The 26549-nt window shown below is 41.8% G+C and overlaps 1 protein-coding gene and 1 long non-coding RNA gene across 4 annotated transcripts in view; one reads left to right on the top strand and one right to left on the bottom strand.

Annotated features, from left to right (window-relative positions):
- The window catches only part of LOC112541540 (uncharacterized), a 29436-nt gene extending 29057 nt beyond the window's left edge, over nt 1–379 (bottom strand). For both annotated transcript variants that reach the window (XR_015795842.1, XR_015795843.1), the window contains exon 1: nt 298–379. This is a non-coding gene — a long non-coding RNA (uncharacterized LOC112541540). The remainder of the gene's footprint in view (nt 1–297) is intronic.
- Nucleotides 380–421: 42 nt separating this feature from the next.
- The window catches only part of ST14 (ST14 transmembrane serine protease matriptase), a 36858-nt gene continuing 10730 nt past the window's right edge, over nt 422–26549 (top strand). For both annotated transcript variants that reach the window (XM_007435620.4, XM_007435619.4), the window contains exons 1-11: nt 422–905; nt 15539–15698; nt 17731–17858; nt 19108–19178; nt 19692–19852; nt 21495–21530; nt 23477–23714; nt 23957–24096; nt 24826–24923; nt 25923–26032; nt 26409–26539. In XM_007435620.4, the coding sequence (XP_007435682.1) occupies nt 828–905; nt 15539–15698; nt 17731–17858; nt 19108–19178; nt 19692–19852; nt 21495–21530; nt 23477–23714; nt 23957–24096; nt 24826–24923; nt 25923–26032; nt 26409–26539 (1351 nt within the window). In that variant the 5' untranslated portion in view covers nt 422–827. The remainder of the gene's footprint in view (nt 906–15538; nt 15699–17730; nt 17859–19107; nt 19179–19691; nt 19853–21494; nt 21531–23476; nt 23715–23956; nt 24097–24825; nt 24924–25922; nt 26033–26408; nt 26540–26549) is intronic.

The following is a 26549-nucleotide window of genomic DNA, read 5'->3' as shown; positions in this document are numbered from 1 at the left end:
AGGGCCCGGGGTCCCCCTCGGCTGAACCTGCCGAGGCAAGACCTGCTCCGCGCCGGGGCACCTCTCCTTGGCTGCCCAGCAAGTCCAGGCTGCGGGAGGGCGCCCGCGCCTGGCCCCGCGGCGCCCCCTCAGCACGGGCGCAGGCTGCGTGGCGAGGAGCCCCGACCCTCGGGGTCCGCTTTCCCTCCCTCCCTCGGGGGTCTCGCCTTCAGCTTCCCCGCCCGGGCAAGGGGGAGGGCAAGGGGTCTCTGCTTTCCCGCTCGCGAGCGCCAGCCCCCTCCCGCTCTCCGCCCTCACCTGCCGGGCAGGAGAAAGGGCGGGGCGCCGCGGGCCCAGGTAACTCCTTCGCGCCTCCGCTCCGCTCCGCTCCGCTCCGCCCCGCCCGCCGCGAGTCACCTGTGCGCGCAAAGGGCGACCCAGGAAGCCGCGGGAGGCAGCGGGAGAGCGCGCTCGCGCGCGACGCAGTTCAAGGAGGCGAAAGAAAGAGCGGCGGGGGGGGGGAGAAGAATTCATTCTCGGAGTCGCAGCGCGAGGACCGGATGTGTGTGGATCAACCCCCGTCTGGCTTTTTTTCTCTTCCTTTTTGAAGAAAAAGTTGCGTCTGGAAGCCAGCGGGAGCGACCGCGGCTCCTGCCCGAAACGCCGCCTGGCTCGCCCCGCCCGGGCTCCTCTCGCGCCTCCTGAGCCGCCCGCGAGCGAGCAGAAAAGTTGGGGGCAACTTGAAGGGGGTCGATTTCCCTTTTCGGCTTCCCGGCTCTCCCCTCCGCCATCGCTGTCCCCGGGGAGGACGAGCAGTCGATACATGAAGGCTTCCTAACGCGAGGAAGATGAACATTTATCGCCCTCCTTCGGGGGCCAAAGCGAAGGTCCCTCACTCGGGCCTGAAATACAGCAGCAAGACAGAGGTGAGCGCTTCCTGGTCGTCCGGGGGGCGGGGGGGGGGCTTGAAAATGGGAACTTCTGAGCATCCGAGTGGTCCCCTTAGAGTTAGAAAGCGCGTGCAGCGATCCCGGAGTGATTGAATCACGGCGGATCCTACCCCCAATTTATCTGCAAGTTTTTTCTTCCATCTCTTTGTTGGGCAGGAGTGATTTTGGGCTGAGGACGTCTCCAAAGAGGAATGTGGGGAGGGAATGAATCGCAGTGAATGCCAGACCAGACAGGCTTGGCCTCATCCTTCTTTGTTGATCTTGAGCCCCTGCAGCTTGGAGGGACTTAATTGCAGAGAAACTGAGCGAGTTAGGCGTTGGAGCCTCGGGTGGAAGGGAAGGAGAAAAAGGAAATGCAATCAAGGAAGCTGTTCTGAGCTCCTCTGCTGTGGTAGAAAGGTGTGCAAAGGTGAAATGTATTGTCAGATTCTTTGAGGAGATAGGCAGGCAAATTGACAGTAGTCTGCGATCGCTGGAGACACCGTTGTGGCCTGTGTCTACCGAAGCTGGATTTGGGGGTGGGAAGTGTGCGACTGGTGTGTTTCTCAAGGTATTCAGTCTAGAATCAAGGGAAAGTATTCATAATGACTTATGAAATACCCTGACATTGAACAATGATGATGGTGATGTTGACGGTGCTGGTGGTTAAAGTCTCAGGTACAGCTACAACAGAGGGCAAAAGGCATCCTGAAATTGTGAAGAATTCTGAGCTCTGGAATTTGTTTTGGAAAGTAGGGTTACGTTACAGTATGGCCAGCATGAAGGATGCCTACTTCTGGAATATTTCCAGGGTTGTTACATTTAGGGGTGGGATTGTCCCGTCATTGAAGAGGTGGGGAATCTTTGGAGATTGGCTACAGATTATTTAGACTTCCTGTCGGGGGCTGCAGAGCTCTCTCCTTCCCACACTGACAGTGCAATATTTCTAATTGGCCACCTTCTTGTTCCTGTTTTAACCCATCAATGGAGAAAGATTTTAGGACTGTTGTATGTGTTCCAAAACAGAGACAATCATATGTACTAGGGTTTTTTTTTTTGTTTAAGCGGGAAACCTCAACTTTGGAGTTTCCTTTTCCTAGAGATTTGCCCATGTGTCTTCTGCTGGAAGTGATGTAAGACATTTTCATTAAAAAAAAAAAAAAGACCCCTGGCTTTTACTGACCAGGGGTAGGGTAAATTAACTAATATATGGTTTGCCTTGAGTCTTCAGGATGGGACAGACTACATGTCCACTTATATAAATAAATAAAGTTGATAACTTTGCAAAGGATTTGAGATGTAATTCAAGATCTCAATATTTCTCCAGCATCATTTGTGATGTTGCTGTCTATTCTTCTCTGATCTGTTGACTGAAGATTATAGGAGTTGAGGTCTTACCTATCTGGCAGGAAGGTTGTTGTAAATAGTTCTAAGGGCCTATTTTGATTGGATCAGATGAGTACTTGGATAGGAAACCACCAGCAGATCTCAAGATTCTGGGCTGGACTGGAAGTTAAAATACCATGCTCTTATACCTTGGTTTCTCTTAGCCACACAATCAACATTCACTAAACTATCCTAGCAGAAAGATAAGATGAATCTAAATGCTTAGGAAATAAAGCAAGAGTTTTATTCAAACATTAGGGGTTGCCTTTGGTTGCAGGCCAAAAATCAGAAGGAATCTTTTCAGACTAATACATTGTATTAAAAAGGCTAAGCTTCCATGATCTACAGCTCATTTCCAGTTCCATTGATGTAGGATTTAAACTGGGATAAGGGAAGAAGTTATACAGACGCAATTTACATGTGAGACAGATTTTTAGTGCTTTATCAATTAACAATTGTAATCTGTTATTGAAGGCTTTTTAAAAAATGAATTATTAAACATTCAGAGTTTGAGAGAAGCCCATGCTTGGAGCTGGTTGGGGGGACATAGCCAATTGTGTGTTTAATGACAAGACTGGATTTAATGTTATGGTAGTGAGCCTTTCTTACCAGTGCATTCAAATAAAGAGTTGCCTTGTGCTCCCATGCTCAAGACTAGAATTACGTTGGATGGCCACTGAAAATTTACCTTCATTTTCCCTATCTTGAAAAAATGTCCTCCTAAAATTCTTCATAAGTCCACTTTTCTGGATTCAGAAACTTAGCAGGATCCAGCTGAGTTCATGTTTGGATGGGAGGTTACTCTGAAATCCCCAGGCTGTAGGCTAAACTGAGAAGTTGAAAGAAAATCCTAGAAGAAGACAATGATAAACCATTTCCTTGTTATAAGAAAACAACATGGTTGCACTGTGAAGATACCAGGAGCTGAGTTCAATGTGACACATACTTGATCTGAGAAGTGCACTGACTATAGATCCCAAGATGTGGATTGTCTCTCTTTGGTGTTGTTCTGCAGCTGCTCAGAAAATGAACTGGTTGCCTTTTGTTAAGGTCAGTGGGTTGGCTGTTTCATTGTAAGCAGATTTTCCAGTTAGAGTAGTAAAGTGGAAGTTGAGTATTTGCTTCTCAGTGGGTGAGGCCAGCCAAGGCTTCCTTTAGAAGAAAAGTGTAGGTTTTCCTTAATTAACACTAATCGAATTTCAAAATTTGAATAGTTAATTAAAAAAAAACTATGTTGGTACTGGCAATGTTTTCAACGTGCACAGAGAAAATCTTTCAGAATTTCAGAAATAAAGCTGCTCTGTGTTTTTAGAGTCCTAGACAATTGTGGGGAAGAATTAAAAGGTGATCTGTTGGGTCCTGCCTGAATAAATTCTCTGGGGTGAACTTGACTAGCACTATTTGTGGCATTTTCAGAATTTAAAATGGAATTGTGCAAGCTGCGATGCCTGGAAGATGTAGCATGCAAAACAGATCTTTGCATGGGTGGACTTTACCACCAGGGCTTAAAGAGGGAAAATGCTGGGACTGGTTGCAAATGTTCTGGTTGTTCATGCTGACCCACGTTTTCTTCAGTACCTTCTTAATTTCTTCTGTTGAACAGGTGAACAATGGAGTTTGCATGGCAGAATAGATTACTGGTTTACTGTTGCCTTCTTCTGAGACATAGAGGGCTGAGACCTTCTGATGTTCTCTCAAGCAAGAACTCACTGGTTGAACAGTGTTTAGTTTCCAAGCCCAGGTGAAGTTAGCCAGGTATTGTCACCTGCGAGATACACAAAGCCCATCTCTTAACTCCTAGATTAGATTAGCCTTTCCTATCAGTCTTGTGAATTCTTGATAAGTTAGCCGTTGTCTACGTAGGCTGGAAATCCTGAGGAAGGTGACCCCAACTTCTGTAATTTCTGCCTGTGTCTCCACATGTCTGCCATGAAATAAGGGCAGATAAAAAAATGCCATGATAACTCTATTATCCAAATATAGAAATAACAGGGAGAGATAGAGCTTTTTCCCTAAAATGTTGTTTTTGCATAATAGAAAGCTATCCAAAGTCACTGTACCTGATCCTTTTTCTGGTGTTGGCAAGATTCCAGGCAGTGGCAAGAGATGGACAGTTTTGTGCAAATGTTACTTTACTTTCTACCATCTTTTTTTCTTCCTTTCTTAGTTCCGTTTTCTTATTACCTACCTTTTTTAACCAATACAGGAAAGACCTTTCCCTCTAATAAATATTGAATTGCTACCAATAGTCTATACAATAGCTTTTGTTTGCTGTCCAAATAAACATCAAGTGAATCCTGTCCCTAAAGAAAGTTTGCACCAGTGGATTTACTTGGAGTCATTTGAACCTAATCCTAGACATGTTTTCTTCAGATGTCAGTCCCACTATATTGTATGTGTCAAGAATCATGGGTAGAACTAGTCTTTCTCTTCTTAGAAGGATATGAAATCTTTCTCTTTAAACAGATCCTCTCCTTTGTTTCTGTCTCATTCCTGACCACTTTCATCATCTGTTTAGTCTTCCTTGGCAATGCAACAAGGGGATTAGTTTGTATATCTGTACAGCCTGATTTATAGGATGCATGTTTATATGAATATGTTTGACTGAGATGTTGCTAAAGCCAGAAAACCATTAAATGATTTACCCTGGTTAATTTGGGGGGAAAGGTTTATGATTCACTTCATCTGAGAGGATCTGCCTTATGCCAAAGAACCAAATCAGGAAGCTTCTTGCTATGATGAGCAGAGATGCAAAAGAAGTCTTGCAAAATTTCTCTTCTGTTATGAAAAATGAAAGAGGATTAACTCTTAGCAGTGTCCAAGTAAGAAATAATTTTTACTTTGTTAGTGATGCCTTAGGCATTTGATTTTTGCAAATTTCCATTCAGAATTATTTAATACACAGTTTTCTGACCAAAACTGTCAAGCTATCCATTGAAGTATGAAAAATATATATTGTGGGAAGGACTTTAATCTGCAAATCAATGGAGGAACAAGATTAAGGGTCTCTCGTGGCTTTCAGAAATCAATAAAAAGCATGATAAAATATCAGTAAATAAGAATCAGATTAGAAAACATCTGCTTGTGCTTTGTCACTGAGGCTCCACCACTTGCAAATTGCAAAAGTACTTTTCAATTTTAATGATATCTTCCCAAGAACACTTATCCATATTCATTGATAGCAGGAGGACTTTGTGAGGCCTCATAAGCAAAATCACCCATGGCTGGAATCCCATCTCCTGACAGATAATTCTTAGATGTTTATGAAAAAGGGCTCTTATTCATGAAAAGGTCCCAATATATAAGTAGGGAGGGCTGAGCAAAGACTTGTACAGTAAATGTATGCATAAATAACTTCTTACAACATCGAAATGCTGAGCAGGAAGAGAGAAGAGGGAACACTATTTGGGCAATGAGAAGAGCTAGCCAACATGGCATTTACTGAACTCATAAAGTGAGTTTTTGCATTAGGGTTTTCTATATGTTATATCCTCCTGTTTCATGGAAGAGGTTGCTGAACAGCCATTCTCAACAGCCCCAGACAGCATGGCCAGGAGTTAGAGATCACAGGAAAGGGGAGTTCAACAATCACTGGTTCCCCAACCCAATTCTGCATCAATCCTCTGGAAGAGGCTAGACTGAGAGCAGTTGGACAGTAGTCACCAAGGGTGGAACAGAGTTTTGAATCCAGGTCTCCCAGGTCCAGTTCCAGAATTCTCATCCATAATGGTGCTGAGCTACCTACACACAATCCTTTTTTAGCCTAGCCTCCAGCCAGGAATAATGTAGTATATCACATCTGGAGAGCTGCAGGTAGGGGAAAGCTGACTTAAATTTTCTTTGCTCTGCCTCATCTAGACAGCCAAGAAAGAATGTAGCTCAAACTGAATTGCTCCCTATCAAATGCACACCCAGAATGTAAACAAAGAGCTGATAGAACTGGTGTGTTTTCTGGTTCTCGCTAAGTGTGAATTTTTAGATTGCATCTCTAACTTTGGGTATTGTGGCTGTGGTGAAAAATGGGGCTTCACAAGTTTATTTGCAAAAGAAGGCAACCCATTACTGTTCGTGAAGAATCTGAAACCCTTACTCAGGAACTGGGTATATGTAGTAGTCCTTTGGGTTCGAAGAAGACACGCTGTTATGCAGTTCATCTGTGGACACGGAGCTGGCTCTGCAGTCCCAGTCTGGAAGTGCAGAGCCTAGCGCAGTGTTTCTCAACCGTGGCAACTTCAAGATGTGTGGACTTGAACCCCAGCATGGCTGGCTGGGGAATTCTGGGAGTTCAAGTCCACACATCTTCAAGCTGCCAAGGCTGAGAAACACTGGTCTAGCACAATGAGGGCACTGGAAGTCCATTGCTGTAGTAACTGTGTGTTCTTCTGTGATGCCAGTCACAGTTTTCTATCAGTTTTTGGTGGCACTGTCTTCAAAGCTGATGGACGCTTCATAGCACAGGGCTCGCCAGCAGGTTCTGTTGGCAGTGGCAGGTTCTAGTTTCCTTGGCTGGATGTCACAGCTGCATGGGGCTTCTTTCACAACATCTTTGTAGCGCTTGTGTGGTCAACCTTGAGGTCTCTTCCCAGACTCCAGTACACTATAGAGCAACTGGCGAGGCATATGGTGGTCATCCATTCTGATGACGTGTCCTACCCACTGCATCTGGGCTCTGATAATCAGGAACTCAATGCTGGTGGCCTCCATGTGATCCAAGACCTCCAGGTTGGAGACACAGTCTTGCCAATGAATGCCGAGGATGGAGCGGAGAGCACGTATGTGAAATTTCTCTAGTTGTTTGATGTGCCTTCAGTACAGAGTCCAGGACACACATCCATATAAGAGGGGAGGGATAATCACAGCTCTGTAGACTTTCAGCTTTGTGGAGATACAGATATTGGATTTATTGAGCACTGTAGTACGCAGGCTCCCTAATGCCTGGCTGACCTTGCTGACCTTGCTGACCTTGGAGTCAATTTCTTTGTCCAAAGACCCATCACTCGAGATGATGCTTCCCAAGTATTTGAAGCTGTTTACGTTTGTCAGCTGGGTGTCATCAACAGTGATTTTTTGTTCCGTGGGGTTGGTATTTGGCACAGCCTGGTAAAGTACTTCAGTTTTGTTCAGGCTGAAAGTCAGGCTGAAGGGCATAGCAGCATCTGAGAATTTGTTCAGCATCAACTGTAGACCACTCCAGCGGTCGTTCATCTCAGTACCCAGGGCAGCAGACACTGGGTAATGCAAGGACTATCTATCTATCTATCTATCTATCTATCTATCTATCTATCTATCTATCTATCTATCTATCTATCTATCTATCTATCTATTAAATTTATGTGCTGCCCATCTCCCCCAGAGATGGCCCCACAATCACTCTTAGTTTAGTCTTCCTTGCAACATTGTGTGTTTGAATTGGGGAACCATCTATAGAAGAAAGGTATGCTCTTTCGTCAGCAAGTTTTGCAAGTAAAAAATCTGTTACAGATTCTTAGGAGTTAGCGGTCTGGAATAAATAGTATTATTTTAAATGAAGCGATGAGCTTTGAAGTAAAGGGGGTTCAGGCTTGTGAAATGACATATTAGCAAATCCTTTTTATCTTTCTTGAATCAGGCAATGTAGAGAGAACATAATGTTTCATTTAACATGCCCTGTCATTTCTCACATTTTTTTAAAAAATTCTGCTGGTTTTAGTGTAGTATTCCTCGGTTTTTGGTTTTTTTTAAAGAACTTGCAGTTAAATTTCCTTATTTGCTTGGAAATAAAATGCCACTGAAAAGCTATGGGATTTCTCTCTTAAGTAAATTGGTTTAAGATTAGGCAAGGGGATTTGGTGTGGGCTCTGTCTATTGGTTCCAATACAGACCTCCTAGCTCCTTCTGCTGGACCAGGATCTTCTGTAAATAAATGAGACATAATATTTTTGAAGAGCATGCTGAATGAAGTGAATGTGACAAAGGTACCTGTTAATGAATACACTCATCAGGATGCAAAAACTGGCTTTTGATTCTTTGTTGAGTGACTCAGTGATAAATTTAGGACTGTTGCTATGTATTGTGTGAACTGGCCCTGATCTACCTGACAGGTTGCTGTAGATGTTGATATCTGTTGATATCCCTCCAGGTCAGTGAGACAGTCATCTGTGTTGGCGAGTACAAAAGAGCAGAAAATAATTGGCAAAACTTAGTATTTGTCTTACCAAATTATTTTGTAAAACAGTTATAAATAACTGGTATTCTTTAAAATGAGGAAAAATTAAAATGAAGATTTGGGGTGCTCTTGCATCTGTCTAATGCTTATTCTGAACTAAACCCCCACCATTGCTAGACAAGACTCACTGCAGTTGCAACCAAAATTTAACAAAGGAATTCATGACAGAAATACATCATTTCCTGGTTTGGATCTCTCTCTCTCTCTCCCTCTCTCCCCCCCTGCCCCATATTATCTCAGTCTATTGGCTAGCCCTGGTAAAGATTAACCAGAAACATCTGCTAACAACATTTTTTATGGCAGATCATTACTTTTCTTGATTTGCACGAAGGGGAGGGCTGAGAGTAAATGACAAAGACTGTTGATGTGACCTTGTGAGATTTGAATTGTGGGTTGGATAGTTGGGCACTTCTGCCTTTCTTTTTTTTTGTGTGCCCCTCTCCTATTTTTGGTGCAAACACTGTAAACTTTGGAACTGTACACCATGATCAGTCGGTTAGTCTTTAAAGTGCCTTCCTGCTACACGCTTAAAAAGCTTCCCTTTTTCTTTTCCTGGATGGTTGAACACTAATTTTAACTTTTCTGTAAATTGCTCTGGAGATTTCTATTGGAGGTGGCATTATACGTTTCTGCAATGAGTACATGCCATTGGAATGAACTCACAGGAATGCTAACGCTTGGATGGCCCCGGTGGTTGATGACGTACATCGAGCATCACTCCTTCACAATGAATGGGAAGTGGTTAGATCTGAAACTGGCTTTCTCCTGGGGATGGTTTCCCTGGTTGATCTTCTTCCTAATTTTCCTCTGTGGCTGTTGTAGGGCTAACAAATCAAGCTAGGACTAGCTCTTCTGCTGATCACCTTCTCACCTGTAGTTCACACTAAAATATCCTGCCTGCTTTTATTTCTTCCTCCTTCCTCCCCTGTCTAACTGTAAAGGTAGGTTTTCCACCAGCACTGAGTGTGGCGTATTATTGTCTTCTACAGCTAGCAGCTGCTGCACTAGGTTGTGGGTGGATCTATTAAGGTTGCCCAAACTAGGACATCCCCCCCACCCCTCAAAGAGACCTTCTCACTGCATGAGTTTGCCATTGTGACTGGATTTTTTTTTTTTAAGAAATTGATTTGACTCCACAGCTTTTTATCTTGGTCTAACAGCGTTTAATTCTTTGACTCTTGCCCCTGGCTTGCAGATGTGACTTCCCTTTTATTTAAGTTACTCTCCATTTCAAGATTAGCAGTTGGATGAGTATTTGGAAATTCAGGAAGCAAACTCTTCTGGAAAGCTTTGTACAAAGTAGATGTGGAGTAAGATGAACGATTCCAACTATGGTGGTTTTAACTATGGTGAATTGAGTGGTGCAATGTTCTTGCTTGGTATTGAAAACTATATATTGATGACATTTGCAGGTGAAAAGGGGAAATTGCATCACTTAAAAATAAATGTTTAATTTTTGAATTTTTGCCTAACCTGTGATTGGTGTTCTGTTCATCCTTTAGATCTAGAATCATCGTCAGGTGAAACGACAAGTATGTTCTAACTCTAGCCAGAAACACAAAAGTGGCTAAACCATAATTGTAGCCAATGTGGTTGGAGTAGTTTCTAGTGAGAATCTGTTCTGAAATATTTTGGTACATGTGCATGCACACACTCTTTTATTCAACTTTCTTTAGCTATGCTTTTTCTCTGGCTGGACAGCTGCATAAAGTTAAGGACATGGGTGTCCACAAAAAAGGTGGTGGGGAGGCAAATGATCAGACATGCATTGCAATATTGTGTTGTCACAATGCCACTTTGGTATCATTTGTAGCCAAAATCGTTTGGCTAAGGGATGATTGTTCATTCCATACATAGTTTGTAAAGGTGTGTTGTCAAATTATTTTCCTTCACCAATATCGTCTAGACATGGATCTGACTTCTCATATCCTTCTAAACTAGAAACCATGATTTATCTACTGTTACAATAGAGTTCCAACTGCATTGGCTACAATTATGGTTTAGTCACTTCTGTGTTTCTGGCTAGCTTTAGGTGGGTGGTTGTAGCTAGGTATCTTTAAACTTGTGTGGATGTCTGAAATGGTTTGGGATTTGGGATCTCTGAATGTTCTCAGCTGTCCTTGACTCCCACATAGAGATGAGTAGGGAGAAAGAAAAAGAGCAAGTCTCTCTCCTGGTGAAATCTTCTAAGCTGACCAACTTTGCTGTTACTGACCAACTAATCCCTATATGGTCTAATTTGCACATGTTTTCACTGTGTTTAAAGCAAGTGGTGAGTCATCAAATGAAGATAAGTCACCAAGCTGATCAAATGAAACCAGACTGCAGGTTACACAACAACTATGTGGCAAGTCTCTGCCTTGAGGAAGGAAGTCAGCCTGAGTAAATGATTAGAGGCAGTTGGCTTGCATAGGACGAACGAATTTTCCTGAATAGCTTCGAAAAACTGTTCTCTTACGGAAACCAATTTTACTGGTCTTTAGAGGTAAAAAAAACAGTTATGCTGAGGTTTTTTTCATTAGATATTTTGTACGAAGTATCTTGGGTATCTAGCCAATGAATGAAGATTTGGGAAAAAAATTAAATATGTGTGGAGGAGGGGTTCATTAGTTCCAATACTTTATAATTTGTAGGAACTCATAAAATGCATTTGAAATTTTCACACTAGAGGTACAAAATGTGTACTGATATTAATTTAGTGCTGTAGTTGGATTAGCTACAGCCTTTTGGCTCGGTTCCACGCATCCACGCAATGAAGGCAACGTGGCTCATGTCGCAGCCAAGATCAAAGTAGGAAGTCTGTGGCCCTTCAGGTTACCAGAGACCAACATCTTTTTAGATTCTTTTTAATGTGTGCAAAAGCTAATTAAATGTCTTATTCTATAAAATGTCCAGCTAGGTGGCAGCATGGGACTTGAATGGGAGACTCTCAGAAATACAAGGCATTTAAAAAATGGAAGAGTAGAAAACCATTTCAGTGTTATTGTCAAGAAAACTACATAGACCTGTTCATGGAGTCACTAAAGGCTAAGCTGGAGTTGAAGGACTACCTATAAGATAGTCCACAAATTTGGTTGCAGTGTGATAGATTTATGATATATATATATATATATACACACACACACACACACACACACACATACATATACATATACATATACACACACACACACACACACATACACACATACACACACACACAGTGGTACCTTGGTTCACGAACTTAATTCGTTCCGCGACTCTGGTCGCGACCCGAATCAAATTTCCCCATAAGGTTCAATGTAATTACGGTTAATCCGTTCTGAACCATATGTATTTTTTTTTTTAACCACAAAAATATGACACAAAGTACAGTACGAAGAGAGAGAACGCTAACCTTGCTCGACGCGACTTCTGGCGTGGAGGACAGGAAGGCGGGTGGGGAGGCGGTTACTGCTTGGAGGGAGAGTCCCCCTCCCTACAGGAAGCCATGACCACGTGTCACGGGAGGGAAAATGGCCGCGGATCCTGTTCGTCACCCGATCCGGCATTCGCGAACGGAAGCAAAATTTTGCGAACGGTGCTGTTCGTGACCCGAATTGGTCGTGAACAGAAGCGTTCGTGACCCGAGGTACCACTGTATATGTATGTATGTATGTATGTATGTATGTATGTATGTATGTATGTATGTATACATCATGGGTTTTCATTCTAGACTATTCCCTCCCACTTCACTCCAGAAAAGCTTTATTGTTTTAGTAGTTCCCAGGGATGGAGCTACAAGGACTTTTCTAACTTTGTGATAACAGGATAGTTGTGTATCTTTGGTTTTGGATTTAGGCAAGGAAGTAAAGTTGTTCCCTGAGCTTCGATATCCTTGCTGTTCGGATTATGACCTAGTAATGGTTAAAATATTCAGTTTCATCGTTGGGTAATCTTGGTCCAGTCGCTGTCTCTCAGCTTTACCAATTTTAAAGAGTGGTTCTTATTCGCTCCCTAGAAGGAGTTCTATGGAAGAAAAGTGGGATATAATTCTAATAAGATGATGATGAGGAAAATCTGCTTTGGTTATAAAATACTACTTTCTGCTTCAACAATTAGTTTTGTAAGCTGCAGCCAGAAACGAAACTTTAGAGAAGCATCTGACCACAGTTTTTATTCAGCATCATCTTTCTATTAGAGGAGCCTTAGATTTAAGGTTTGCCACTCTAGAGCTCCCTCTTCCCTTTAAAGTGTCTAAAAACAAACAAGTTCTGACTCTCACAAAACGTAATGTTCAGAATAGAGAGAGGAGAAGAGGAGCATTGTAGGTGTCAGAAATGAGTGGGATGGCAGGGACCAGAAGTTCCCAAGCTACGCCAACGAAGCTCAGTTGCCTTCCATGACCTTGAAGAAAATAACCAAATATCCAGTGGGAGGGGAAAGTCTAGAATGAAAACCTGTGATGCATACATACATTCATACATGCCTGCACATATATATATATGCAGGCATGTATGTATGTATGTATATATATACATACACATGTAGCTTCTATTTTCTGCAAAAAAGTGTCAGAACCAGCTGAATTAGGTCCAGGAATCTTCCGTGAGTAAGCTTATTCCAGAGTCAAGAGCTAAGAGTCTGAAAAGTCAAGATTAATAACCATATCTGGTATAATGCCTGACATTGGTTAGCAAAGAATAAAATTTGAACAAATGAAGTTTTACAACTTTTGGCCTGATTGCGGTTTGGAGCAGAGTTTAATGGGCTCAAAAAACAATCGTAAGGGAAAATGTGTGTTTGGAGGAAGATTTCAAGGAAGACAAACTAGGGAGCCAAAAATCCCCTGTGAAAAAATTCATTACATGGAGAAATGGAGCGATCTGGCTGTGCAGTAGGAGATTTGATCCCTTCCTCCACTGCTAGATTATTTCTCTGACAGGTAGGGTTATAAGGGGTCACTTCCACCCAGTTTTATCGGGTCACAGATATCTCCCATCCCAGGTGTGTTTGCCAGTAGGTTAGTATCCATTTCCTTACATCAGGTCACTGCCTGAGATGAATAAGAAGCTATTTTCTGGGATCCATCATGCCTTTCTCTCACTGTCATTTTTTGTTTGTTTGTTTCTTTTGGAAACTAGTTTTCTCCACTTATAAGTACACTATTGAAAGGTAACAGGAAGAAGCAGGTTGTTAGCTCAGCCTGGGCTGGTGCCCAAGACAAAAGGAAGTTGACGCCTCCCCCTTTTCTTTCCTGAAACTGTAGAAAGGTGATGACTTTATAGATGGGATTCTATCACCTTGGAGTTCTTGATGCCAAGCGTGTAACACAGGTGTGGCCCAGCCGAGACAACCTGTTTTGGCCTGATCTACTCTCAGGTGCTAGAGTGGAGCTGGGTTGGGCCAGTGAGAAAACAGTGCTCCTGAAACTCCTTGGTGAGTGTGCGAGCAATACTCAAATATCCCTGCAGTTTCTGAGAATGAGTGTACATGTTCTTCTGATGCTGTTTGTTCAGAGTTTCTATGTACTAGAACAGCATTTCCCAACACACATGATGGTATTTGTAGTCCAACACATACAGAGGTTATGAGATTGGAAAAGGTTGGCCAAAGGGGTTTAAGGAATTTCTCCCTTTTCAATTTCTGGTTAGCAGTTGGATTGCAGTCTTTTCAGACTGATGGTAATTGGTGAAGAAACTCTCCTGATCAGGGAGTCTCCAGTTTGAATCCTGCTGCTCTACCTAACATGGCTGGCTGTTGTTCGCACCCTGTGCTTTTCATCTTCCCCCAGATACAGTACTACAGGGCTATGCCTTTTTGATAGGGGAGTTAGGTTTAGACCGGAAATATGTAATATTTTCCTGCATGTGTATGTCAACTGTTATTCCAGCATCTCTCTTTAGCACTTCCAGTAATCCATAGGGTTTTATTTGGTCCTGCACTTTTAGAACATGTCAACAAGAAGAAGCTGTTGTTCAGTGGCAGTCATGTTTCCCTGTACTCTGGGTTAGAATCAAATATTGAGATAACCTTTGCATCTGTACTGTTGCTGAGAGAATGGTTGATGGTTACTATAGTTGAGATGGCTGCCGGCAAGTGGTTATTTGAGCCAATGTCCTGAATTAGGAGGAAGATTTTTGTGGGTGGTTCTGAGATGGGGCAGGTGGATGGGCTTGGGACCGGCAGGTGCCTCTTGACCAGTCATCATTAGGGGCGATCCTTCTCCCCTTGAGCATTTCAGTGAATATGTGGGAGGATCACATATCACTCTGTGGGGTGAAGAGAAAGAAATGGTTTGAATCTATATGTCTGTCTGTGACTGCAAGGTGACTTGCAGTGTGGTGCAGAGCATCTAAATACAAGTTAATTAAGCACAAGAGCTTAAAGCAAAAAAAAAAAAAAATTTTGAGCCAGCAAAAGCCAGCAGAGCAAAAGCCAATTAGAAGTAAGAGAGACTCAGAGTAGGGAGGGGAGAGTAAGAGAGAATAATTCAAGCATTGAACCTGTTGAATCAAGCTTGGATTATTTTTTTTCCTTTGTGAGCCTCAACAATCAGGGGACCCAAATGTTGGACTAGATCAGTCTTTTCCAGCATGGTGTCTTCCTAGGCCATCATTCACACCTGATGCCTCTACTTGCTGTGACTGATGGAACTTGTAGTACGCCCTGCATATTTTAGGTTGCATTAGGGATAGTAGGGCTAAGTCTTCCCTCACTTGAATGGGGATGGGAAAGATTGCCTTGTTAGTGTGATCTAGCAAAGCTTTGTAAGCAGGGCCAGTCCTAACCCAAGGCAGAATGGAGGAATTGTCTCAGGCAACAGATTCTGAGAAATTGACTCAGAGACTGGAGAAAAGAGCTGAGTAAGATGAGGTTTGCATTGAGGACAATTTGAAGAAATATTCAGATATCATTTTGAACTGATGTCACTTCAAGCAGAAAGGTATCTTGCAATGTGTGTTGGGGAGAAGATTCTGATGTTGACCCTGCTGACGACATCTGGGTGAGAAAACATGTATGTGATGTTTATGGATGTGGTTAGCACGCATCCTGATAATCTATATCTGTCTTACTCTAGGACATGAATGGCCTTGAGGAAGGGGTGGAGTTCCTTCCCACCATGAACACCAAGAAGCTTGAGAAGCGTGGTCCAAAACGTTGGGTGGTGGTGGTCATCATTGTATCCACCTGCCTGCTCCTTTCTCTATTGGTTGGGCTGCTGGTTTGGCACTTCATATGTAAGTTGTGAAAGGCTGAGTTTGCACTCCAAACTAAAAATAGGGTATGAATTATAATGTGTTAAAGCAGAAAAACTAATGTATTAGTTAATAGCCTATGACTGATTCAACCAGCTTTACATTTAAATAAATCTGCATCCTCTGAGATCCCTGAGTTTATTCACGTGTACAACAGAACTGCTGAACTTCTAGTCTTAGTGAATATATTTAATTTACCCAGTAAAAGGCTAGACTTTTGAACTGTTTTCTAGATGGGTTTCATTTGCAATATCCAAGAAGCCACAGGGCTGGAAACTCTGGAAATTATAGTCTTAGCTCATTAGGTGATACCAGCCCAATGCTTATGACCCGGAGAAGCTGCTTCAGATGCTTATGACCGATGGCAAGTAGCACTGCAGATTTACTGAAATCTAAAATCAATTTAATTGAACACCTGTCTCTTTTTATTAATATCAAGGTGGTTTTATTTTAAGCGTTGAATGGGACCTTAAATAAAGATACAGTCTCATTTTATTTAAGTAAATGCTCTGACCCTCTTCAGTCTGGTTTATATTATTATGGGGGTAGGGAGTCTTTAAGGTGGTTATATTGTTAGGGAAACTGACTGTGCCCTCCTGCAAATTAAGTTTTATGGTTTTAATGGTTTTACTGCTTTTAATGCTTTCTGTTATGTTTTTTTTATTGTTTGTTGTACTGTTCTTTTTTAACTTTGTTTGCCGTCCAGAGTCCCATATGTGAGATGGGAGGCTATATAAATTTACCAGATAAATACATATTAACATATTTCTAGAAAATTGAAGATACAAAACACAGAGCAGAAAAAGCAACCTTAGAGCAAGAAATGCTACCAAAAACTTCCCAGTGATGCTTTTTCCCCTTTCACTCCACCTGCTTCCCAAACCCAAACTTTCACACTGAACATTGAGGGCCACTTAAGTCATTTCATCTGCTTCTTCTGATTGATTCCATAGCTCTCCCCACACCCCCAGAAATCACATTCCAAATATACTGTATACCAGATATACTATACAGGTAGTCCTTGACTTATGACCATTTGTTTAACAACTGTTCAAAGTTACAATGGCGCTGAAAAAAGTGACTTATGACCAGTCTTCGCACTTAACAATCACCACATTGTGGTGTCCCTGTGATCACATGATCAGGCTTCGGGTGCTTGGCTAATGGCATGTATTTATGATGGTTGCAGCATCCCAGGGTCATGTGATGGCCATTTGCGACCTTCTTGGGGGGCTTCCGACAAGCAAAGTCAATGGGGGAAGCCGGATTCGCTTAACGACCGCAGCAAAAAAGGTTGCAAAATCAGGTGCAACTCACTTAATGACTGCATTAAGTGAGTGATGGAAATTCTGGTCCCAATGTGGTCATAAGTTGAGGACTCCTTGTATTAGAGTTCATCTACTAAAATATTTTTTTTAATGGAGAGGCGAAAACAACAATCAAGGTGGAATTTAATTTATTTTTAAATTCAATTTAAGTTAATTATGTGAAATTCATACATACCCCCCCCCCAGGTTAAAAACTATGGCAACAATTTCCAAAGGGACTCTAAGGCTATTCCTGGGGCTTGTAGGGATACAGCCTTGTGGCCACAGGTTATATGTCCAAATTTATACAGGTATGGCCATGGGAGGTGTTTTCTGCCACTTGGAAGATGGTTAGTGGGGTAAGAATTGCTGCATGGAGTAACTCAACTATTTCAATTGAGACTGCCTGAAAACCTACATAATAATATCATGAATATGTTTTATCACATCTTAAAATCTGACTTTAGAGCTTCCTAGATAAGGAAGTGTTCATTTTCTTGATAACCAGAGCATGTGTTGTGTTCATGGTTTGCAAGAAATAAAGCTTTTCTGGATTCTAGAAAAATTAAACTTCTTGTAGGAGAAAACTTCCCCAACTAAATTAATGGGTACCTGTTTGTTCCAGGCATTTCTGGGCTGGTAGTAAAAAGTATTACGTCTAACATTTTTACTTATTCTGAACTCTGTCCTCCACTGGCTTCTTTTAGACAGGAGTGCCCTTGTGCAGAAGCCATACAATGGCCTCATGAGATTGATAGGTACTCGGTTCATTGATGCCTATGAGAATTCCAGCTCTCCTGAATTTGCTGCACTGGCTAGGGATGCAAAAAGAACGGTAAGAACCTGAAAGCTACACAACCAGCAGCAGCAACAGGTTCTCTGTGTTAGATATCATGGGTTAGATTAAAGCAGCTTCCCACCGCCTCTTGACTCCAAATGTATTGCTATTATAACTCCCAGAAGCCCTAGCTGCATGGTCTTTGGAATTCTGGGAGTTACAGGCCCAGCATATTTATGGAAGGCCGAGCTCAGCAATCCTGCTGAATGGATGTCTTCTGCTGATGTCTCGCTCAGTGTTATAGGTAGAACTTGCTTGCCAATGGTAATTGGGACTGGGAACTATGTCGCTGAGTGACGCAGTTGTAAGGCACAATGTCACATCACTGCACCAACTTATGATGGCTATTCCAGCAGTCCCAGTTGCCATCATTAAGCAAATCCCGCATGGTCGCAGCATCCTGCGGTCACATGATCACCATTTGCAACCTCCTGTCAGCTACACTATTGAGTTTGGTTGTCTGAAGCCAGAAGTGAAGGTCACAACTGGAGATTTTGTGACCCTGGGATGCTGTGACATCATAATTGTGAGCTGGTTGCTGAGCACCTGAATTACAATCACATGACCGTGGGGACACTGTGACGGCCGTACCTAGGAGGACCCGTCGTAAGTACCCCTCGTTCAATGCCATCGTAATTTCAAATGATCACTGAACAAGAGGTCATTCAGGGAGGACTACCTGTATTGCAATAGTTCTCCAGGGTCTGAAGCAGTGAGAGGTTTTGTTAGCAATCATCCTTGTTGATCTAAAACTGCCTGACCTCAGCCCCTTTTTGTTCAAATGGTGGTTTAGTTCCACCTTGATCCAGCACTTTAAAGCTGGGTCTCCTTCATCTTCAGGCATTTGCACTGCGACAGACAAGCTACTCTAGTTACCTGGTAGGGTTCACACATGGCACTAATCCATAATGTCGTTTATTGGATTTTGGCTTGGCATGTTGCACGAATCCAGCCATTCCGATTTATAAACTGTTTTAGCATTCTGGATGAATATAGTCCAATCCCATCACTTGTTCAGTAAATCATAGTTAAAACAAAGACTATTAACACAGGGGTTGAGGATCTTGTAATAAAGCACAGAAGTAGAACCCCAACAGCCGAATAAGTAAGACATCAGCAAATAATAATATGGGGGGTGAGAAAAATTAGCATTGCTGGAATAGTTAGGCTGATTTTTAAGCTGAATTTGATAGAAATGTATCCATTCTTATGCTTGTTCTGAACACAGCTAATTTTTTATCTTTAGCTCTTAGACATCTATGCAAATAATTTGGATGTTGGTCCCTTCCACAAAGAGACGGAGGTAAAAGCATTCAGGTGTGTAGCGCGTGAAACCTCTTTCAGAAAGTTTGGGGTATTGGTAAAATGACTTTTTTACGTATCCTTATAGTTTGGGTTGACCAACAGAGCCTGCCCAGCCTGTAAAACAGTACAAACTCATTTTGTGGAGGTACGGAGAAAACACGTTTTCTAAAGCTGGGTGATTGTAAACTGATTTGTGCTGCTCTGAATCAGTTTAAACTCCAATATGGGTTGATCAGCGTAGAGCTGAAAAGTGTAGGAATTCTTTAAACAAGATTGCTTACTACAAATTTTGCAAAATGCCTTCTGCTACCTGTCTAGCATGTTTTAGAACAGTGTTTTTCAACCTTGGCAACTTGAAGTCCACACATCTTCAAGTTGCCAAGGTTGAAAAACATTATTTTAGACACTCAGACCTGAAGCCATTGATCGTAGTAGATTTTTTTTTACTATGGGCATCTTGCTTTTTGCAACCCTAATTGTTTGAGCTAGATTCTAACCTATCTGTCTTTTTTTCCCTTTACACAGTGAGGGCAGTATTATTGCTTACTTCTCATCAGAGTTCAGTGTTCCTAAATACAAGGTGGATGCTCTTGATAAGGCCATGGCAAATTTCAAAATTTCAAATAAAGCGGGAATGCAAAAAGCCCGAAATCCAGGGTTTCGAGTTGACTCTCTTGTTGCTTATCGTAAGTCTCTTTTTTTTGCTCCCCCCCACCCCCATCTATCTAGCATCTGTCTAGCTTGGTGGAGTATATGCAGTAGACACCAAGGAAGACTGAACTTTGGGGTATGTCAAATAAAAGAAAATGTTTAACAAGGCAACATTAGCAGAAAGCAGCAGAATAAATCATAGGGTCCTACTTCTAATGTCTCAGCAATCTGGAGCACTGAAACTCAGCCAGTTTTTGTTTTGCATAAGTATAGCTGGGCCTGAGTGGGTGGGAAATGCTCAGAAAAGTCATTATAAATGAGAGATTTGTAATGATCAGTCTTTAGGGGCAGCCCTATCATGAGGAAGGAAGAGGCAGCTGCCTCGGGTTGCAAAATGATGGTTAGGATTAGCACAAGATGCTAAAGCACACAGCTATATGTGCAACATGACCTGCTAACTGTCCCCCAGTGTAATTTGTAATTTCTTGTGCAGCAGAGGTCTTATTGCAGACATTTTGAAGTAAGAGGTACAAAATCATCGTTCTTTCTATAGCAACCTCAGAACAACCAGCCTGGCATGGTCCAGACGAAACCCACAAACAAACCTGGAACATCCTTGCATTCCCCAGAACGTTCCATCCCATAATAATGACTTTTGCACACAACCAAGATACAAATTTGTCTCAGGCTTCAAAATATTTTACACCTGCTCATTCACTCTTAGTTATTTGTACCTGTCAGGGCTTCAACATTTCATTATTTTTTTAATTCAACATTTTAAAAAAGACTATAATCCATGAAAGATGAAAGACATATACAAAGATCAAAAGAGTTAGTAAAATCTAGATCAGTAAACATGGTTCTAAAATGTCATGGCGATTACAATTTTTCAATATATCTTTAGTTACTTATAGAATTGTGAAGTGTGTTACATCATTTTTTAAAGGAAAAACTAAATGCCGCTATGAAGCTTTACGCTAAGAATGCCTGGTTAATACAGTTATAAATCACTAACCGGAGTTGTAGGCCGTAACAAATTAAATCAATGCTAGGAATCTTAGTTTCTCAAAGTCGAAACATAGACTCTAAATGTAAGGTGTTATATTTTCAAAGAAGCACTAAAGCTTGCTTTCTTTAAATTTTATATGATAGCAGCATTGAGTGGAGAAAGGGGCAGAACTGATGTACAGACCATGAGAAGAAATTTGAATTATTTCTTCTCTTATGCTTCCCTTCCTCTGTTTATATTGAAATGACCACATCCAGTGATGTGGTACTGACTTATCAGGAGAGGATTGGAGAAAAATGGGCGTCTTGAGGTTATATGTAACTTGGGTGGGTTTCTGTCTATCCATTCTACACAAAGGCTTTAGCAAACCGTGAAGGTGCTATAAGAATATTGCTAGATGGTTCTTTCCAATGTCTATTAAAGATATTAATGTCTGTTAATGGAAAGCAACCTTGGATGATTTTTAGGGAAGTTCACAATCATGACATTGATTGCATCTAGCCCAATCTCGATGATTCACTTCTATGAAAAGCTTTGGGTTGGATTTCTCCCAAAACAATTATGTTGATAGTTTTCCTTCTGTGAATTCAGGCTGTCTGAGATTGTCCTACACTGAAGATGGAAAATTAAATTCCTCATTATAAAAGTTTTGTGTTTTTAACTTGTAGCTTCTGATCTGGATGCAATGAAAGCAACACAAGACAGTAAGTAAAATTTGATTTTTGTTGTGTTGTTGTTTTTAATTGCAGTAATAATGAATTATGAGATCTTTGAATAATTGGCTATTGTTGTTTGGTTGGGGGTTGATTGGAATATTGATGTCTGGAGGAAAAAATAGTACCGAAACTGTAATCCTATCACCGTTTATGTGGGAGAAAGGCTCTTGACCTCAGTTGGACATACTCCTGAGTAGACAAGCATTCAAAAAGTTATTACAAAACAAAAGCATCATGGCTAAAACCAAAACTGATGTGGTTGCAAAAGGAAGAAGATGGAATTTTTAACTTAAAAGATTTTCTTGAAACTGGACACATATTGGAAGCAAATAATGTTCATTAAAACCGCCCACCCCCGTGGCTGACGAAGGACTTTCAGACAGGTTTCAAACTTCCATGTATGATTTTTCTCTTTTCTTCTGCTTCTGAAACGGTGTTTTCCAACGTATTTACATTAATTTGTTCCTCTATCCTTAGCATTAAAAAAAAAGGTCAAATTACCGACATTACAGGGTGTTGTGCAGACTGTGCTTTGCTCCTTTCAGTGCTGTGCCCAGCCAGGTGGTAGCGTACAGCTGGCAGGCTGACACTGAAAAACTGAAGCAGCATCAGACCCAGTTAGTTAACTTGGATGGGAGACCACTGGGAAACTCTTGGCTAGTTTGGGTAGTTCAAAAACATCTTGGAAGAACACAGTAGCAGACCTCTTCTGCATTGTGACCAAGAAAACTGAAACTAGTTGAAGGAGCCGTTGTCTTTCTCTTAAATGTTGCATGTTCCTTCCATGTAGCCTGAACCAAAACTGCGTTCCGTAACTCTAATGGTGGCCTTTGGTATGATTTGGCACTTCATTTGGAGGGGCACCTAAATGTGATATGATATTAAATGTTATAATGCACTATAATATGCTATATAGAGTCCCTTGGAGAACCCAAAGGAGGAGGGGGGATTGTGTGTGTGGGGGGGGTTGGTCTCCTTCAGATGAAGAGTTAACACCCGGGGTTGCAAATGAAATCTGCCTTTGCTTAGATGCCTAGCTGAGAATTTGTTGTCCTATCAAAACACATTTGACTGCTCCAGACAAAATTGTAAGGAGTTTCTCAGTAGAATTGAATTGGGGGAGTGGGGGCAAGGAGACATCAGGAGGAAGCAAAGGAAGGGGGAAAAGTCAACTCTGTCATGTCGGCTTTTTGATCAGGATGTAGACTTCTGGGCTACCTGTTGTTCAACAAAGAGCGCAATGTTAATATCCCAGGTAGTTTGTTTTTTTTCTTTCCATTTTCTGCCCTGGTTCTTCACAAACAAGACAAATGCCTCTGTGCTCTCAACAGTTAGGAGTATGTGTACGCCCTTCCCTTTGCCAGGTCTTTGTTCCTTAAACTGATGTCAAGATTTGACAGCCATATGTGTTAAACACGGCATTTTAATCACTCACAGAAATATACAGCTCCTCACCCAACAAGCAAAGGGACGCCAGTGTTATTTTGAAATTTTGCCTAGGTGGGCCTTAAAAAGTCACTTAGAGCCCACGTACCTTTGTTGCTTGTTATAACTACTCGGTAATTGCAGTTCTTCGGGAGGTGTACAAATTCATTAAAATCGTTGAAAAACTATTTGATCGTATAAAAAATTCCAAATAGAAAATGACCCAACTAACAAGATGAAGTGTTGCAACCGTAAAGTGATAAGTAGGAAATAGTCTTGGTAACAAAGAGAACAATAGAAGAACATTTCAAGTTCTAAAGCTATTTGACACTTTAAAAAAAAAAATGAGGCGTGAAATAAAACAGTCTTCATCTGGAATTATGGAGTTATTGTCCATCACCTACATCTTTTGGATCTTTCCAGTTTAATTTGCCCATTGGAACTCCTTTACCGAATCATTCTCCTGAGACCTTTCTCTTTTTCTGGTGTTGTTCCTCTCACCTGGCTAGACACCTGCAGGTACGCCTTGCATGCAAAAGAAGGGGTAGTGACCAGCTTTACCACACCAGGATTTCCAGACAGCCCTTACCCATCCAATATGCGCTGCTTCTGGGCACTGAGAGCCGATGCCAACTCTGTCATTAGCCTGACCTTCACCACATTTGACGTGGAGCCGTGCAAGCAAGGGGGGGACTTTGTGAAGGTGTATAACTCGTTGAGCCCAGTGGAAGAGCGCTCCTTGGTGAAGTAAGTACATTGGCCAGAACATGGTATGCTCTCGTGGGAAGAACATGGATGGGCTGCTGGGGGCATAATTGCCAGGAGCCTGAGAGAGGCTCGGCTTCAATTTTTATGGCCTCTTCTGGGTTGTACTATTACTGATATCCTGCTCTGGTGGGGAAGGGGATTTCCAAATATGGATCGCTTAGTCACTGATCCTTCTTTCCTCCTTCCCTCCCATCCATGCTATTCATCATCCTTCTTCCCAGGCTGTGTGGGAGCTTTGATTTTTCATACAACCTAACTTTCATCTCCTCTCAAAACGTTCTGCTGGTGATGCTAGTTACAGATGCTACGGAAAGGTATCCTGGGTTCAAGGCAGAATTCTTCCAGATGCCGAAGATGACATGTAAGAAGAACTTCAGCATTCTTTCTGTTCTGGGGTGATGGAAGGAGATCACGGGTAGGCAAGATGCGGCCTGACAAAGAATTCAAAGCTATCGCTCCTTTTCCTGATAGCTTTCTACTTAAGAGAAAGGGAAGAAAACATGAGAAAGATACAGGCCAGAGGTATAGGAAAAGAGGATGATCTTAGCCACTTTTGACTCTGGCTACACTTTCTCCTCACTTCCTTCTAACAATAGCAGGCGTTCCCCATCATCCTACTCACTATTAAGCCATTGATGAAGAAAATTGTTGTCCACTTCTAATTAAATAAAGGATTCAGTCTAGCAGAAGAGAAAGACGAGTGAAAAATGAATTGGCTAGAGAGGAAGAAAATCTTGAGGATAATAAGGCATCATGGGCACTGGTTTCTTCCTCACTCAGGAGATTTGGTGATAAATAGGACCCCTACCCCCACCCCCCACCCCCCACCCCCCTGCTTCCAGATACTCTAATAATACTTCCTAATGAGAGGTGGGCTGAAATTGCACTGGGCTGAGCTGATGGACAGATGTGTACAGGTAACCATAATTGGTCTCCTGGGTTATATCCATGCTTTTGAGTCAGGCTAGTAACGATCGGTAACCATTGACATAATCTTATTTAATGGCTGTTCTGCACAAATACCTCTTTTCCGGCCAAAAATAAGGTTCACAAGATTTTCTCCCCCCCCCTTTTTTTTTTCCTATTGTAGCTTGTGGTGGAGTTTTGAAGGGCATATCGGGGAACTTTACCACTCCTTATTACCCAGCCCACTATCCTCCAAATTTGGATTGTGTATGGAATATAGAGGTAAGAATTCCAGAATACCAGCTCTGTTTTTCATTCTGGGGCCTACAGCATAGACCAGGGGAGAGAATTTCTAACCTGCAGATCATCTGGCTAATTATCAAGGAGTTAAGAGTTGAAAGGGCTTCTCTATGATGTATATTTAAAGTCTGAAAACAGAAAATCTTGTCAAGAGAGTCAACAATGGATGGTGTGGTAGACAACTAAGCTTTCTTTTTTATCATTACTATTTTAATAAGTGCACTTCTAGTCCTCAGGTTGACTTTATTTTGCTTTCTTAAAATATCCATGATAACAAGGCAAGGGAGGCATTGGCAGGGTTCACTCATGTTGCACTAAACTGTAATGTGGTTTGTTTGGTTTGGGTTTAATATAATGTGTGAACTGTTCCAAACTGGCTTATGCAACAAACATGGCTAAACTAAACCATGATTTAATGCAGCATGCGACCCCAACTAAGTTCTGTGTGTGTGTGGATTCACATTCAACATTTTTATTTATTTACTGCATTTATGCCCCACCCTTTCTTTTGAAGCTTAATATAGCTCATATGATGGTATCTCCTAATGTTATTCCTATAACAACTGTCCCTTGGAGCGATGTAGGTTTAGAGTGACCAGCTCAAAGTCATCCAGTGAGCCCTTAGTTGACCCCAACCATCTTGCCCAACCCCTTAACTACTGTCCTATATTGAGTCTGTAGTGCAATGTAATGATTGCATGAATTAAACTTAGTATACCTCTTCTCACACAGAAACATTGGGTGCTCAATTTCATAGAGGCACATGGTTGTCCATTATGAGAAATAGGATGCAGGGGTGACCTAGACTAGTGGAACTCTTTATATGTTCAGTTTGGCAACATGATTATTTAAAATGTTCCCAGTTGCCAAAGTACTTTAAGAAAATGTTGGAAAAGGCAACTAGCTGGGGAGTGATATCAATGTTTATTTCCTCTTTTCTCTCTCCCCCCCACTCCCCCCACCTCCAAATCTCATTCTCAGGTGCCTAGGGGCAAAAATGTAAAATTACGTTTTAATGCATTCTACCTTGAGGAACCTGGTGTCCCACCCAATTCCTGCACCAAAGATTATGTGGAAATCAACGGTATCAGGTAAGAGCCATGGATTCTTAAACTTGTATTACCAGTTCTTGTGTATCTGTTGTGGCAAGAGACAACTGTCTTAGCCACTGACTGCCTTTAAGATGTTTCCTTGCCATCTTTTAGAATAGAAATGTCATAAATAAAAGGTCCCCACTAATACAAAAAAAGTTTCCTTCTACATTACTGTCAGATGATCTGAATAGCTTTGTATTTTGCATAGCTGAAAGGGGAGAATGAGAATGAGAAGACCGTGTCATTTTACTCTGTGTGTGTGCGTGTGTGTGTGTGTTTATGTATCTGTTTATGAATGAATGAATGAATGAATGAATGAATGAATGAATGAATGAATGACCTGTTGATTTTGATCTTCCTGTGGTCCCTTTAGGTATTGTCAGCCAGGCAAGGGATTTGTGGTAATGAGTAATACCAGCAAAATTACAGTTCATTTCCATTCGGATGAATCGCATGTGGACAGTGGCTTTTCGGCTGAGTACTTGTCCTATGACTCCAATGACCGTAAGTGGAG

The sequence above is a fragment of the Python bivittatus genome, unplaced genomic scaffold, assembly GCF_059951505.1.
Source record: "Python bivittatus isolate LINGU-HERP-01145 unplaced genomic scaffold, Pbiv_v1 ctg000320_np1212, whole genome shotgun sequence".
Taxonomy (NCBI): domain Eukaryota; kingdom Metazoa; phylum Chordata; class Lepidosauria; order Squamata; family Pythonidae; genus Python; species Python bivittatus.
Note: the sequence above shows the minus strand (reverse complement) of the source record. Positions and strands in the feature narration are given on the sequence as shown.